Source organism: Nansenia antarctica (genome assembly GCF_963989245.1).
Source record: "Nansenia antarctica genome assembly, chromosome: 8".
Taxonomy (NCBI): Eukaryota; Metazoa; Chordata; class Actinopteri; order Argentiniformes; family Microstomatidae; genus Nansenia; species Nansenia antarctica.
In genome coordinates this window covers 51,979,281-51,996,714 of record NC_137678.1, presented here as the reverse complement: position 1 = coordinate 51,996,714, position 17,434 = coordinate 51,979,281, and the positions used below count along the sequence as shown (strand labels likewise).

Genomic DNA, 17,434 nt, shown 5'->3' with positions numbered 1-17,434 from the left:
CACATGGACATTTATTGGGGTGAATTCTACTTTGAGGGCAGCTCTGCCTTGAAGTTAGAGGAGTGTGATTGGTTCATGCATTGGTGATTGGTGATTGGTGATTGGTGATTGGTGATTGGTGATTGGTGATTGGTGATTGGTGATTGGTGATTGGTGATTGGTGATTGGTGATTGGTTCATTGGTTCATTGGTTCATTGGTTCAATGCATATCAGAAGGCCAGGAAGGCCGTCTCCCTCCCCAGGCAGAGAGAGCACTCCCACACAGACAGAGCGACCATGAGGCTCGGCTGGCTCAGAGGACTAGCCCTGGTACTGGCCACGGCCGGGATCATCTTCTCCATCACCTCCATTAAGCAGGAGGTCCATTCCCACGGGGAGAGACTGCACAGGGGACTGGACACTAGTCACAATGGCTCAGTCAGCAGCCAGGACGACATCCCCAGGATATCCTCGAGACTGGACAAGATGGAGGTTCACCTTCTCCACCTGGGTGAGTCCAGTCCTCCTTTCTGCCCTCTGTTCCACCCAGGCGAGCCTAGTTCAAGTCCCGGTCTGCTGCTGCCAGTGCATTCAGTTGGTAGTTGGTTCAATGTTCCGAACCTTCACCAGTTTGCTTTTCCACGGGCGAGAGAGACACTTCATTACATCACTGTACGACTGACTGGCTCAACGTTTGTGCTGCTCGTCGCGTTTGATCTGGGAGGTTATTGCGTTGAAGAAGAAAGCCTTTTATTTGTTTGTTGTTGCTTGTTTGTTGTTTGTTTGTTTGTTTATTTATTTGTTGTCAAATAGCTGGCTACCTAGCATCGACTAGGCAGATGTATTGATTGGTTGGTTACGATAATCCAGCCCCTGACGTAAGCGGTTCTTGTTATGCGCATAAATTGTAATTGGGCATTCGTATTGTTTTGTTTAAAAAAAAAAAAAAAAATGTGAGTGATAGTGGTAGTTTGTAGCTGTGTTCCAGGCGGGATTTGAACTTACGACCTTCCAATTATCAGTCCACCTCACTATCCCCTAGAAAAACACTATCCCATTCTGAGTTAAATGTCAGAATTTCCAATAAAAAAAAAGTCTGAAATAACTTCAGAGAAAACGATCAGTTGGTGGTTCTAATAGTGTTCCCTCCCCACCCCGAGACTGAACAGTGTTTGAGGACAGAAGTCATGTGGGTTCGATCCCTGCTGGGAGCATACTGAACATGGATGCACTCACTGCAATGGAAGTCGCTTTGGAGAAAAGCGTCAGCTAAATGGCATAGGCTATATTATGTCTCACACACTACCTGTCAAACGTTTTATAACACAATTTCTCCAGTTTTAGTTTAGTTCAATTAAGCCAAAATGCCAAAAGTCTTAAACAAATCACTCAATAAGTTAATTGAGCCCATCTTAATGCAAGGATAATAGTTGATGTAATTTTGGAATTAGGTTTTTATAGGGTCTCTCTCTGTAATAGTAGTAGTAATCAATTACACACTATAAAAATATATTTATTACAAAATTACAAACTCGGACCTGAGGATCCTGTACTTCCTGAGTCTCTTCGATGGCAGGGGATCAAACAGACCGTGTCTGGGGTGCGAGGTGTTCTTGATGCTGCACTACGCTGACACCGGTCTGCCTGGAGGTTGGTGGTCGGCTGTCTGGTGCCCATGATGCACTGGGCAGTCATCACCTAGGGCCTTCTAGTCTGGTGAGGATGCTCTCAATGGTGCAGCGGTAGAAGTTGGTCAGGATCCTGGGAGACAGCTGGGCTTTCTTCAGTCTCCTCAGGAAGTATAGGCGCTGCTGTGCCTTTCTGACCAGGGAAGAGGAGTTGAGGGCATTAAGATGGACTCAATTCAGCTTAATGATTTGTTGATGACATTTTTTCATTTTAGCTAATTTTAAGTGTGTCATAGCAAAGGCTCTGAATAGTACAGGAGGTATTTCTGTATTTAAATTGTAATCAATTCACAGACGATGTGAACGTTATTCTGGGGGTATTGTGTGGATTGATGGCTTTTAATTTACTTCATTTTAAAATTGAATCAACAAAATGTGGAAAAAGGGAAGGGATCTGAATAGCCTACTTTCCGAAGGCACTGTATGTGCCAAATGTTTTTATTATCACCAAATAGTCCCTTTGAAAATGAACACTAGTAAAGTAGTGGTAGAATTGGTGGACATTTAGAAAAGTGGCAGCTACGGCCTCCGGGAGCCAGATCTGTGGTGTGTCCATATCTAAATAGTTTTAGGGTACATGCGTTACCTGTGTGCCAAATCTGGTATTTTATCACTGAATGATTTATTGGTTTGATACGACTATCACAGATAAACAGCCCACATACATGGCCCACAGCACATTGTAATCACTGGCTACGTGGGGCTATAACGCACTGCTGTCTTGTGTTTCCACAGTGGAGTCGATCCAGAAGCTTGACCCCAAAGTGGTCCCAGTGGCTGTCAAAGCACCGGAGATGAAGAAGGAGAAGATAGTGGTGAAGAAGCTGTTCCCCAACTCCGCTCTGTTTAATAAATGGGGTGAGGAACTCTCAGAGGAGGAGCAGAGGGAGGCAGAGGGGCTGTTCCAGAGATACGGCTACAACGCCTTCCTCAGTGACAGGCTACCTCTGAACAGAGAAATACCTGATACCCGTGATCCCAGGTGAAACATCTCCCACACTCCACCACCATATGTACTCAACATAGGTAATCCACTAGGTTAGGTCCGTAAATATTTGGACAGTGACACAATTTCCATAGTTCTGGCTCTGTATACCACCACAATAGATTTGAAATGAAACAATCAAGATGTAATTGAAGTGCAGACTTTCCGCTTTAATTCAAGGGATTGAACAAAAATATTGTATGAAACGTTTAGCAATTGCAACAATTCTTATACACAGTCCCCTATTTTCAGGGGCTCAAAAGTAATTGGACAAATTAACATAATCATAAATAAAATGTTAATCTGTTATACTTTGTCGAGTCCTTTGCAGGCAATGACTGCCTGAAGTCTGGAACACATGGACATCACCAAATGCTGGGTTTCCTCCTTTGTGATGCTTTGCAAGGCCTTTACTGCAGCTGTCTTCAGTTGTTGTTTGTTCGTGGGTCTTTCTGCCTTTAGTTTTGTCTTCAGCAAGTGAAATGCATGCTCAATTCGGTTGAGATCAGGTGATTGACTCGGCCATTGCAGAATATTCCACTTGGAATAATACTCCTGGGTTGCTTGCGCAGTATGTTTTGGGTCATTGTCCATCTGTATTGTGAAGCGCCATCCAATCAACTTTTTGAAAGTATTTTTTTCTGACTTTTCTGACTCATATTTTTCATTTTATTTGACAGATATAGTGAAGATTTAGACAGGAAGGATGGGTGAGAGAGAGAGGAGGGATGACATGCAGGGTATGTCCCCGGCCGGAATCGAACCGGTTACATGGTCAGCGCTTAACCCGTTACGCCCCCATCCAATCAACTTTGCTGAATTTGTCTGAATCTGAGCAGACAAAATATCCCTAAACACTTAAGAATTCATCCGTCTGCTTCTGTCTTCTGTCACATCATCAATAAACACTAGTGACCCAGTGCCATTGGAAGCCATGCATGTCCATGTCATCACACTGCCTCCACAGTTTTTTTTAAAGATGTAAGCGTCGGATCATGAGCCGTTCCAAGCCTTCTCCATACTTTTTTCTTCCCATCATTCTGGTACAGGTTGATCTGAGTTTCATCTGTCCAAAGAATCCTCTTACAGAACAGGGCTGGCTTTTTTAGATGTTTTTTGGCTAAATCTAATCTGGCCTTTCTATTCTTGAGGCTTATGAATGGCTTGCACCTTGTGGTGAACCCTCTGTATTTGTGAAGTGAAGTCTTCCCTTTATGGTACACTTGGATAATGATATGCCTACCTCCTGGAGACTGTTCTTCACTTGGCTGGATGGTGTGAAGGGGTTTTTCTTTACAATGTAAAGGATCCTGTGATAATCCACCACTCTTGTCTTCCATGGACATTCAGACCTTTTTGTGGTGCTGAGCTCACCAGTGCGTTCTTTTCCCCCCAGAATGTACCAAACAGTTAATTTGGCCACTCCTAATGTTACCACTATCTCTCTGATGGATTTTCTGGTTGTTTTTGCAACCTAAGCCTGTTTCACTTGCATTGAGAGCTCAGTTGACTGCATGTTGTGCATATACAGCAACATCTACCAAATGCAAATGCCACACTTGGAATCAACTCAGACCTTTTACCTGCTTAATTGATAAAGAAATAATGAAGGAATAGCCCACACTGGCCCATGAAACAGCTTTTGAGTCAATTGTCCAATTACTTTTGGTCCCTTGAAAAAGAGGGGGCTACATATTAAAGAGCTGTAATTCCTAAACCCTTCCTTCAATTTGGATGTGGATACCCTTACCCTAAAGCTGAGAGTCTGCACTTTAAGCCCATATTCATTATATAACTGTAACTTGATGTTTTGGTAAACAGCTAAAATGACAGATTCTGTCTGTGTCCAAATACATATGGACCTAACTGCATCTACCGAGGATGTGAAAGCTCAATAATAAAACATAAGAAACTGTCCAACATATAGTCCTGGGTATACCTACAGTATGGGAGCTAGAATGTGGAATAATTCTCAAAATAACATTCTGGGAAACACTACTTAGTATGACATACTAAAATGTTTTCACTTTATTTTATTTTTAAAAATGTCATTTTTATCATTCTATAGTATAATATGATATATTATTATCATTCAAAGGAAAAAATTAAGGAAGTGAAAAAAGAACAGAACTGTCCTTTTTTTTTCACTTTCTTTTTTTTATATAATTTATTATTCTATGATCTATGATCTACTATTCTATATTATTATCATTCTAAGGAAAAATAAAAATTAACTGAAAAAAAATAAGAAAAAGAAAGAAAGAGTTCATTCTTTCATTTTTGTTTTCCGTTTTTATCATTCTATGATCTATGATTCTAGTGTAATATGATGATGAAAATAAAAATTAAGTGAAAAATAGAAATAGTATACTATGTTCATTTTTTCTTTTCTTTTTCACTTTATTCTTTTTTATCATTCTATGATCATTCTAACATTCTATAGTATAATATGATATATTATATTAATTCTAAGGAAAAAATAAATAAAGTGAAAAACATGAAAAAAAGAACATCCTTTTCTTATTTTTTTCACTTAATTTTTAAAATATTTTCTTGCATTCTATGATCATTCTATAGTATAATATGATATGATATTATTCTAAGGAAAAAATAAATAAAGTGAAAAAAAATGAAAAGAATGTTATTTTTTGTGGTATTTTTCCTTAGAGTGATAATAATATATTATAATATAGAATCGTAGATCATAGATAATCTTTTTTTTTCACTTTTTTTTTTTTTCCTTAGAATGATAATAATATCATATTATACTATAGAATGATAGAATGATCATAGAATGATAAAAATTATGAAAAATAATGAAGCGAAAAAAAAAAAAAAAGACTATGTTTTTAAATTCTTTTTTTCACTTTATTTTTCCTTAGAATGACTGTGTACATATCAAATTCAAATCTAATTTTATTTGTATAGCGCATTTCTTACAAGATGCAACTCAATGCGCTTCACACAATGAACATTTTCAGTCAATCAGTCAATCAATCAATCAATACTGACAGAGCCGCGAGCAGGCAAAAGTAAAAACCTGTACACTATGTAGCCACTCTACTGATGCCTCTGGACACATCTTCAGTGATGTTCCTGGAATCATCGGGCGTTTCGGGTCTTTCAACATCATACACCCTCCTCCAGGTAGCTTTAGCTCTAACTAGCTACCATGACTCCATGGCTCTCCTCTTTTGAGCCACAGCCATCTAGAGGCTCTCTCTGCCGCATTGGTGGTACTGCGGATGGCTCTCCTCTTTCTCTCTCCTTCGATGCCCAAACTGCTGAAGGCTCTGGCCAAGGAACAGGCTACAAATCCTCTGCAACCAACCTCTACTGGGAAAGACCTCGGTCTCCAACCAGCCTGCTGGCAGTCACTGACCAGTCCCGCGTACTTGGAGAGCTTCCTCTCAAAGGCTTCTTCCAAGCGGTCTTCCCACGGGACTGTCAGTTACAGCACCACTGCTTGCCTGGTGGACTCAGACAAGAGAACAATGTCTGGTCGCAGGGTGGTGACTGCAATATGGCTTGGGAACTTCAGAGGTCAAGATGGTCAAGGTCAAGACTTGCAGAGGTCAAGATGCCTGCAGATGTTTTCCTGGCAGGGGTTGGCTGCTCCCCAGCTCTGACAAAGGCGATGGTTTTCTTGGAGGGTCGGAACTGCTTTGCCCACACAAGTCCTGCGCTGATGGCTTCAGCAATGGTCTTCAGGACTTGGTCACTTGTAGAATGATAGAATGATCATAGAATGATAAAAATGATGAAAAATAATGAAGTTTTTTTTTTTTTTTTTTAAAGAACATAGTATACTATGTTTTTTTGTTCTTTTTTTCACTTTATTTTTCCTTAGAATGATAATAATATATCATATTATAATATAGAATGATAGAATGATCATAGAATGATAAAAATTATAAAAACGTTTTTTTTAATTAATTTTTTTAAGAACATAGTGTTCTTTTTTTTCTCCACATCATTTATTTTTTTTCTTAGAATGATAATAATACATCATATTATACTATAGAATCATAGATCCTAGATCAGGGGTATTCAATTACAAATTCAGTTGGGCCAGATTTGAAAACCAAGAAATTTTGCTGGGCCAGACATTTTCAGCGACCAGTAGCCTAGGCACCAGGTAATGACACATTTCAAACCAACACAAATGAATGTAGGCCTAATGAAATACAAGCAGTTTATTTATAGTTTTCCTTTTAAATTAGGTAACATCTGACACAGGCACGTCAAAAAGACTTGACTGAACACAATAAAAGAGCTGTAATTGAACAGAACCTAATAGCAATACTTTTTTCACTTTCTAGGTAAAACAACAACATTTTGGTCTCAACTGACCCATGCACATCTCAAAGTGCATAAAAAAGTGTACAGTAGTATACCAATAAAAAAAAAGTCCTTTTGTAAAATAAACATTTTGGTCATAGCTGAACACAATAAAAGAGCTGTAATTGAACAGAACCTAATATCAATACTTTTTTAATTTTTTAGGTAAAACAACAAAATTTTGGTCTCAACTGACCCATGCACATCTCAAAGTGCATAAAAAAGTGTACATATACAAATAAATAAAAAAGTCATTTTGTAAAATAAACATTTTGGTCATAGCTGACCCAGGCACATCACAAAGTGCTTTTAACTGAATGAAAATAACCATCAATGCCTTGAGTGCACAATTAAACAAGTTACAGTTACAGTTAAACAATAACATTGAATCTAATCTAATCTAATCTTACCCCGCTGACTTTCTTAGTGTGAGAAGTGACATTTTTTATTCTGAACAAGAGCAGTGACATTTGGCTCATAAGATGTCAATGCAATCCGAAGGCATTGGTGAAGAGTACTGTTAGTCAGAGAACAACGAGAGCTGCTTTTTATTGTGTTCATGTGTGAAAAGCTTGCTTCACAGGTGTATGTTGATCCAAACATACTGAGCACATGGATTGCTACTTTCTTAATGTTAGGGAACTGGTGCACGTTGACATCACTCCAAAACTTCGCAGGTCCATTAGTGCGAAGCTCCTGTGCCATGGTTAAGGATGACTGCATGTCAACAAGTTCAAGTACGAATTTCCCCTCGTCGATGGAAGGCACCACTCCCTTTCCTCTGGTGGATAAGTCCCCTTCTATTGCAGCAGTGAACGGGTCTCTGGCAAAGCCCATCACCTCTGCGGGCAGAGCAAGCCCATCCAGTCGACCAGCAAAGTTCTCTTTCAACCTCGCAATGAAATCAGTCATCACATCTGTGATTTGTGCCGGGGATGAGACGCATTTGCGGAGCGTTGGAAAATGCAGCATTCTGCCGGTGCACAAGTCGGCCGCGAAAAGGTCCAGTTTGATTTGAAACGCGCGCGTCTGTTCCACAAGATCAATCACAGTTTTGTCTCTGCCTTGTAGCCCCACATTTAGGTCATTCAGGTGTTTGAACATGTCGCTCAGAAAGCAGACATCAGCCATGAAGTTGTCGTCCAGTATGCGATTCAAGTGTGTTTCTGCCTTCGTTTGCTTGCTGCTGCGGAGGAAAGTTGTAATCTCCTCTCTGAGATCACAGAAACGCTCCAGTGCCTTGCCTTTGGACAGCCACCTGACGTCGTTGTGCAAAAGCAGGTCGTGGTGCTCAGCAGACATTTCTGACAGCAGCTTGCGGAATAAGCGATGTTGGAGGCTCGAAGTGGAGCGAATAAAATTAATTGTAGCCATCACGTTGTCCATTGTTGTTTTAAGCTCCCCGCTGAGTTTTGCGCACAACACCGTCTGATGCACAATGCAGTGTAAGGATGTTATCTGAGGTGCAACAGCGGACCAGCGTGCTGTCAAACCATTTACTCTCCCTGTCATGGATGGAGCCCCATCCGTCACAAGCATTCCCACACGCTTCATATCTAGACCATTGTCTTTGAAAAATTCTGAAATGTTCTTAAAGACTATCTCGCCAGTTGTGTGTCCTTCTAACGGCAGTAAACCGAGCAATTCCTCTCGGAAGCATTTGCCGTCAAAAAAACGGACATATATGCACAATTGTGCGATATCGGTTCTGTCTGTGGACTCGTCTACTGCTATAGACATAACATCAGCTTTCTTCAGTTCTTTTAACAGTGTTTCAAACACATCTGTAGCAAGAATTTCAACCCTGCGAATGTTTGAAGTGTCTGACAGGGGAACGTTTTTAATAGCAGATGACACACTCGTTTTAATTTTGCTGTCAATTATCACTTCATCTATGACGGCCAGCATACAGTCTTTCATGGTTTCAGAATCAGTGAATGGCCTTTTCTTCTTTGCTAAGATCCAGGAAACACGAAGGGATGCTGCTGTACCTCTCTCTTGGGCTGTGCATGTCCGTACCATCGTTGTACAGCTCCGATTGTAGGATGCAATCAAACTCTGCACTTTTGCAGCCCTCTCCTGAGATCCCTCTGGAAAGTTGGCCCGGAAAGTCGGGTGTTTCTCCATGTGGTGCCTCCGAATATTGTAATCTTTAAGTACCGCAACGCACTCATTGCATATTAAACACATCGGTTTGGCATTTGGACTTTGTGGTAAAATAAACACGTATTTTTCAGTCCAGGCAGGGTTAAACCGACGGTTTTCATCGTCAATTTTGCGTTTCAGGGTGGAGAAAGTCGAAGACATTTTTGGAGTTGATATCGGACTTCTAGCTAGCCTGCCTACAGAACGTGAATATAACGCTCTAGCAACAGTCAACCCAATCAGGGCATTGTTTGTTAAAGTGTGTCTAGCAACGTTATATTAAACAATGCCCTGATTGGGTTGACTGTTCACACGCTCACACGTCACACCTTGCCACGCCCAATGCGTGACATTTGAGAGCCCTGGTGTTATATTCACGTTCTGTAGGCTACTATTGTATGGTAACGATCCTGTATGAGGCCCGTTAACAGCTCCACCAAGGGAGTTAACTATCTTGGTCTAATGGTTAGCGCGGTCGTCGTTTATGCGGGAGATCGGGGTTCGATTCCCGCATGGGGCGAGTTACACTACCAAGTCTCCGTTCGCTACAGTATGAACACTCGCGAAATACGTTTTTCTCTACTTTTATGGCTGGGCCAATCGGGGGTCGCGTCTGGGCCGCATGCGGCCCGTGGGCCGCTAATTGAATAGGCCTGTCCTAGATCATAGAATGATAGACAACAAAAAAGCAAGCCAGGGTAAAAACTTTCCAGAGGGGAGAAATATCCTCCATCCCTGGGAGGAAGAAACCTTGAGAGGAACCAGACTCCAGGGGGGACCCATCCTCCTTTGTTTTTACCTTTTCAGGTGTGCTGAGCGAAAGTACCCACATGACCTCCCCACCCTCAGCGTGGTGTTGATCTACTTAGACGAGGCCCTGTCCATCATCAAGAGGGCTGTTCGTAGCATCATGGACAAGACACCTACCCGCCTGCTGAAAGAGATCATACTGGTGGATGACCACAGCTCCAATGGTTTGGCCATTAGTCTATCCTTCAACAGAGTAATCACAGCAACATTAAGATACATGTCTATCTCCATTTAGTTTCACTGAGCTGACTTTTGACTCATGTTGTGTACTGCTGTTGTTCCCTCTACTTTCACAGAGGATCTGAAGGAGAAACTGGATGACTACATCAACTCTGTCCATGAGGAGCGCCCAGGCCTAGTGAAGAGAATCATCCACTCAGAGCAGCTGGGCCTCGCACAGGCCCGCATCGCAGGGTGGAAGATAGCTACAGGAGACGTGGTGGCCATCTTGGACGCTCACATAGAAGTCCATGTGCAGTGGTTAGTGCTAGGGAGTTTTCATGTGACCAAAACGATGGGCCCTTGTGATACGCCAACTTTTTGGAGTCACTCCCACTAAACTAACGGTCAACAATTTTTGTGTGCGTAGGGCAGAGCCTCTCCTGGCTCGTATCAAGGAGGACCGCACGTTAGTGCTGACACCTGTGTTTGACAAAGTTGGTTATGATGACTTGGAAGTGGCACGCTACGGGCCTTCAGCGGACGCCTTCGATTGGGCACTGTGGTGTATGTACGAGTCCTTCAGGCCTGAGTGGTACGACCTAAAAGACGAGTCACAGCCCGGAAAGTGAGTCGTTTTTTATTTGATCTTAATATGACATAATAGAGACATAATGTATTTTGAATATCCCTAAACCTCTTTGCATTGGCAATAGAAGACTGCTCTGCATTGGGGGTATTTACTGAATTTATTGACATCATTTCATGACTATGGGTGTGTTGTACTCTGATCACTGTGTCTGCCAGGAGTCCCTCAATTATGGGAATACTTGTGGTTGACCGTATCTTTTTTGGGGAGATCGGAACCCTTGATGGAGGGATGAAGATCTATGGTGGTGAAAATGTGGAACTTGGAATCCGTGTGAGTCACAGTTACCGTTGCACAATTATGAATTCATGAATCTGAACTTCAAACTTCATATCTCTATTGTTTGGTGGTTTGTCCAGGTGTGGTTATGCGGTGGGAGTGTAGAGGTAATACCATGCTCTAAAATTGCACACATTGAGCGGGACCACAAGCCCTATCTCCCCGATCTAAGCATTACAATGAAGAGAAATGCCCTGAGGGTGGCTGAGGTTTGGATGGACGACTATAAACACAATGTCAACATCGCCTGGCACCTCCCATTGAAGGTACGCTAGCATATTATTTGTTGAGCTAGATATTAGCTATTAGCTATACTGTTTGTTCTACTAAACGACTTTTGCAGCCCTGTTTCAGGTGGTATTTACCCAGCATTTATTTTGTTACTGTAGCTGTATTTTCTAGTACTTACAGAATGAATTCAGCACAGTGGGTGCAGTAACAACCAGGTACTAAATGACACAAATTATAGAGGTGCTTGAGTCCGTGAATCTTGAAGAAACAATGTACTTAATATGTAGCTATCAAGTAAGTCCCTGCTTTATACTGGGCTGTAAAATGCCAAAAAGTTACCAGACTCTGTTTCTCCACCGATAAGTAATATATATGATGCTAGATCTACTTTATAAAAACATTTGAAGGTAAGGAAAGTGTAAGGAAGGTGTATTATGGGCAAAGTGTTTTTGTTCAACTTTGTGTTCTTTATCCATTTCGTCTGTCTCTGACCTGTGTCTCTAAATACTGTTTCCCCCCCCATAGGATCATGGTATAGACATTGGGGACGTTTCAGAGAGGAAGAAGCTGAGAGAGAGGCTTAACTGCAAGCCTTTCCAGTGGTATCTGGATAATGTATATCCCCAGTTGGACCCTCTTGATAATCTGAGTGGTTATGGAGCTGTGAGTCATGCTACAGTACAATGTCATTACTTTTCTGACATAGCATTCCTGCTGTTCTCAAGGCTCTCACCCATCCTATGAAAGCTAAAAAAACTATTGGATCTGATTGCTTTAACCTAATGTTGTCACGCTACCATATATTTTATACCTTACAGTAGTGCCATTTTTTGGCAATGTCATTAAGTGGGAAAGGAGACAGTGGCAGTGTCTCCCAAGTACCTCCCAGGATATCATGTCATTGTAAGAAAGTTTGACAGCTCTTCTTGTAGGCGATAACACGTAATCTCTGTTTGTCACCAGCTGGTCAATGATCTGAAAACGGATCTCTGTATTGATCAAGGGCCAGTTCCAGGGAACACGCCTGTTATTTATGCATGCCATTATTATGGCCCACAGGTTTGTTGAGGAAATTTAGGATCAACAATATCACAACGTTTGCACAATGTGAATGTATGTGTGCTGAAAGTTTCCTCTTTATAACCGCCCTGTACAGTCCTGCTATTATAGAACAAATGGAGAGATCTACATTGGGGGCATCAAGTCACACAAGTACAACAGCAATCGCTGTCTGGTGGACTCTGGCACTGGAACTCCAGGACTGTACGAGTGCAAGGTAGCAAAGCACAAAGAATTCAACATGCTCTGGGACTTTAAACAGGTGAGGTTCTCATTAGAGTATCGACTCGTAGAACAATCACTAACTAACATTGATTCATACAAACTTGAGATCTTAAAACCCATAAAATAACTGTCATTTTCTTATTAGTTTGTGTGTGACTTGTACATGATGGTTTTCACAGGGACAATCCATTCAGAACAGACATACGAAGAGATGTCTGGAGATCGCCAAAGGGGCAGACACTTACTACAAGCTCATTATTCAGGAGTGCACTGGGCAGCACTGGAGAATACAGTATGTGATCAAAGACTTCTGAAACACAGAGTTACCTGGTGACATGAGACAGGATATGAAATAAGGACTTATCGTCATCCTTTAAAATGCTTTGTCACATGTTGTACATTATGTTAAGAAACGTCCAATGTACACAGGACCTAAACTGAACCTGATTCCAGAAATGGCAGCCTACGAGTATGAATTCCCATTGGATAACATGAGCTCGCCATAGTCTGACTACAGACACATTAATCATGCACTTACATCATTATCATTGGACATGTGTTTATTGCTACCATACATTATTTAATGTTAAAAGTGAAGTGTAAATAATTGATATTAATTCTTCAGTTCAAGCAGTAGGCAGCCTTGTGTTTTCTTGGTATTGAATGTTGTACAGCAAATACAAATAAAGGTCAACACAATCCATGTCTCTTGCTTCTTGATAAATCTGTCCATCACCAAAGAAGATCATACTATTCGGTTGTTAAGTCGTGACGTGTTCCGGGTCCAAAGTTGGCTGAGGCGCTCTCTTCGAAATGCCTCAGTAATAATAATAATAATATAATAATAATTCTATTTATATAGCGCTTTTCCGTGGCTCAAAGACCCTGACAATATGGGGAAAACGGGAAAGTGCTGCGTCCCTTGTTGTATGAATAGATCCCAGTCTAAAAAACAATTTAACTGTCATTTTGGAAAATTGGAAATAGCTCCCAAGGATCAACTAGACTTGTGGAGGCTCACATTGTTTTATTTTCCCATGATGCCAAGCAAAGAGGCACTAAGTTTGAAGGTCGGCCTTAAAATACCTCCACAGGTAAATCTCCAATGGAATCATATGATGTCAATTAGCCTCAGAAGCTTCTGTGTATGGAAACGTATGACCCACTGGAATTGTGATATAGTGAATTATAAGTGAAATAATCTGTCTGTCACAGCCTCAAACACAAGACCAATGACCATTATCTAGTTAGTGAATTAAAAAAACACCAGAGACATTGATCTAGAGTTTATGATAGAATAATAATAATAATAACTTTTATTTGTATAGTGCTTTTCCTGCAAACGTTGCAGCTCAAAGTGCTCCAATCATTATATAATCATAATTTAATGATTTAGTCATTTAAAGGCAATATTAAAAAGATGAATTAAGCATCTTTAAGGCGAGACTGCCTAGGTGAACATGCTACAGGGACCTACCAAGTACTACCACGATGTCCTATTTGTAACACAGTGAGTAAATTGTAATTGTAATTGAAATTGAAATTGTAATTGTAATTGCCATTCAGTGGCATTTTATACAATAACTATGATAAGATTATTTGTTCCTGGTCTGACTTGTTCATGAAGTACTAGAAATACTGTATGACTAAAGTGTGTCAAGGATGTTCTTTTGTTTTCAATGGAAGATTCACTTTTTTACCACCGTACTACCATGTTTTGTAAATTGCATTTTTAATGCTGTTTTTTTATTGAGCTTTCACTGCTGGTGTTCTGGGATGTAAGAAGGCGTTTAGGATGATAGGTGGCGCCTTAAGGAACCCTGCACTTTATGATGAGGAGCAGAGAATGCTGTTCTGTATAGAAGCACATGTTCTGGATATGGGATGTTTCCTGACATTTAGAATCTTTGAATGTTAGAATCTACTGGGAAGGCTTGTATGTGTGAAAGGGGCTAAACATTCTGCTGTTGAACGCTACTCTAATTGTGTGCTGATGAAGTTATCAATAATTGACCAGAATAAGAGGCATGTCCTCTCTCAATATTTATGAACAGTGTTAATGTAAAATCAGTTTGTACAGTCTTATGAATTAGATATTTATAATATATAATATTGAATGTAATGTGTTGAAAACATCCAGGATGGAGGGCGTTTCTGTAATGAAATACAGGGCCCTCTGTAACTGATGGGACAGTGAAGCATTACATAACATAGATCGTCAGCTTTTATTAATAAAGGGTATTTTTGTATGTTGTTTCACCATTCAGACATTAGAATGTTTTTTATACATAGTCCCACTATTTCAGGGCACCAAAAGTAACGGGACTGATTTATATGATTAGGGGTAGTGTTAGCCCTAACCCAAATTAAGCACTCATGTTGTCCCATTATTTTTAGTGCCCTGAAATCGAGTGAAACCAAACAATATGTTAATATCATAGTAATTGTTTCAAATCCAAACTTATAGTATATAAGTATAGAGCCAGAAAAAGAAATGCTTCACTGTCCAAGTACTTACGGAGGGCACTTTAAGTATTGGAATAGGTCGATACTGTTCATTGCATTGAGGTTCTATACACAATGGATGCATTTGTTTGTATGCTAGAGATTTGTTTTACTATCAATTTTACATCTTGTAATCTTAACACACCACACAACAAGAAGGTAGAGTTAATTACTGGCTTGCTTCAGCAACCATAATAAGACTCTCACTTTCTTTCAACTACCCAGCAAATCTATTGAAACATCTTTAAATCTTTTTCACTACCAAAATAAGACTTTGCAAGACCACAAACTTCCTTCTGGAACTTTTTTTTATTTTTTTATTGTCAATGGTCATTGGTTACAACAATCGTCATTACATTCAACATATCACAATCAACTCAGTTCCTATGACCAAAGTCTTTTTTTTTTGTGCAACTTTCTTTTTATTCAACAATAAGAACAATAATACAACAATTCAACATCAACAAAAACAACCAAAAAAAAAACATTAAAAGGAAAAGAAAAGGCTACTGCTGTCATGTCTCAAGTCTGTGTCAATTGCCATAGAGTCCACTTCATCCATTTGTTGTCCATCTGTGGTCCTAAAAGTCATAGTCTGTGAGTCAGTCTTTCCATAACATGGATTTCCCCCACTGTGTCTACCCATTGGGCCTGAGTAGGTAGGTCTTCCGTACCCCATTTCCTTGTGATAGCCTTTTTCCCATGAGTATCTTGAATAGATAAGAGTCCCCAGCCTGTATCTCATTTTCTGTGTAATTACACATATAGAGCAGCTTGTGATTCATAGGAAATTTGTAACCCAGAATTTCTTGTGTTATCCCATGTATCATTCCCCAAAACCCTATTATTTTGTGGCAATTCCAGAATATATGGGCATGGTTAGTCTCAGATACCCCACAATTCCTCCAACATGACTTCCTTGTATCCGAATAGTTATTTACTATTTTGGGCGTGACAAAAAAACGTATCAGATTTTTCCAGGAAAACTCTCTCCATGCTCGTGAGCAGGTTGAGGTCTGATGTTTTTCCCACATTATCCCAATCATCTTCAGATATTTCTATATCAAATTCTGTTTCCCATTTTTCTTTTATATACCCTGTTGTGTTTTTGCCACTCATCAATGCCTTGTACAATGTGACAAGTTATTATTGAGTAAAGTAAAACAAAAACAAACAAATAAAAAAGAAAAGAAAAATAATATGTTTCTAGTTTTGGGATTGTAATGCTGTTTGCAAAGCATAGTTCCTGGACAATACAGGCCATGAACACTGAATTGAGAGGATGAATGAAAATAACATTTAAGATGTTGAATAAATTGATGTTTTATATTGTATGCCATTGCTCATCATTTGACTGTTCACTGCTTTACATTTATGACATAATGTAAGCCTGCATATTTACATTAAACATGACATCTGTAATCCAAATATATATTTGCTGCACAGCGAAAAGAACATTATGATTTGATGAAACAATAATAGTAGCCTTCGACAGTAACACACCGGGATGAAGAAGAAGAAGAATCAACCTTTGTCATTACAATGAAATATGTCGGCTACGCTCTAGGCAAGGGGTCAGCCATAGAAGGTGACCCTGGAAGCAATTAGGGGTTCAGTGCCTTGCTCAAGGACACTTCGACACATGGCCAGCTGGGGTTTGAACCGCCTGAGCTGCCCTCCTTGCGATCATTAGATGCTGGCTCTACCAGCTGAGCCACAGCCGCCCCGAAGAGGTTGAATTACAAGTCTGGGAAATAGGCAACGTAGATGTCACAGTATGGAGGGAACACCATTAAACCTTCCTGGCACAAGATCTTTGATTCTCCAATACACATATTACGACCTTCAAACTTAGTGCCTCTTTGCTTGGCATCATGGGAAAATAAAACAATGTGAGCCTCCACAAGTCTAGTTGATCGTTGGGAGCTATTTCCAATTTTCCAAAATGACAGTTACATTGTTTTTTAGATTGGGATCTATTCATACAACAAGGGACGCAGCACTTTCCCGTTTTCCCCATATTGTCAGGGTCTTTGAGCCACGGAAAAGCGCTATATAAATATAATGAATTATTATTATTACTGAGGCATTTCGAAGAGAGCGCCTCAGCCAACTTTGGACCCGGAAACACGTCACGACTTAACAACCGAATAGTATGATCTTCTTTGGTGATGGACAGATTTATCAAGAAGCAAGAGACATGGATTGTGTTGACCTTTATTTGTATTTGCTGTACAACATTCAATACCAAGGAAACACAAGGCTGCCTACTGCTTGAACTGAAGAATTAATATCAATTATTTACACTTCACTTTTAACATTAAATAACGTATGGTAGCAATAAACACATGTCCAATGATAATGATGTAAGTGCATGA

At 40.2% G+C, this 17,434-nt stretch overlaps 1 protein-coding gene across 1 annotated transcript; it reads left to right on the top strand.

Annotated features, from left to right (window-relative positions):
* Positions 1 to 277: 277 nt before the first annotated feature.
* Positions 278 to 12,865, top strand: LOC308164380 (putative polypeptide N-acetylgalactosaminyltransferase 8; the record flags this gene model as incomplete). The annotated part of the gene is made up of 11 exons (XM_080538484.1): positions 278 to 491; positions 2,404 to 2,650; positions 9,947 to 10,113; positions 10,246 to 10,429; positions 10,539 to 10,736; positions 10,916 to 11,030; positions 11,117 to 11,302; positions 11,793 to 11,930; positions 12,231 to 12,326; positions 12,424 to 12,588; positions 12,731 to 12,865. 11 exons carry the CDS (start codon positions 278 to 280, stop codon positions 12,863 to 12,865), a joined length of 1,845 nt encoding a protein of 614 aa, XP_080394610.1.
* Between the last annotated feature and the right edge of the window lie 4,569 nt (positions 12,866 to 17,434).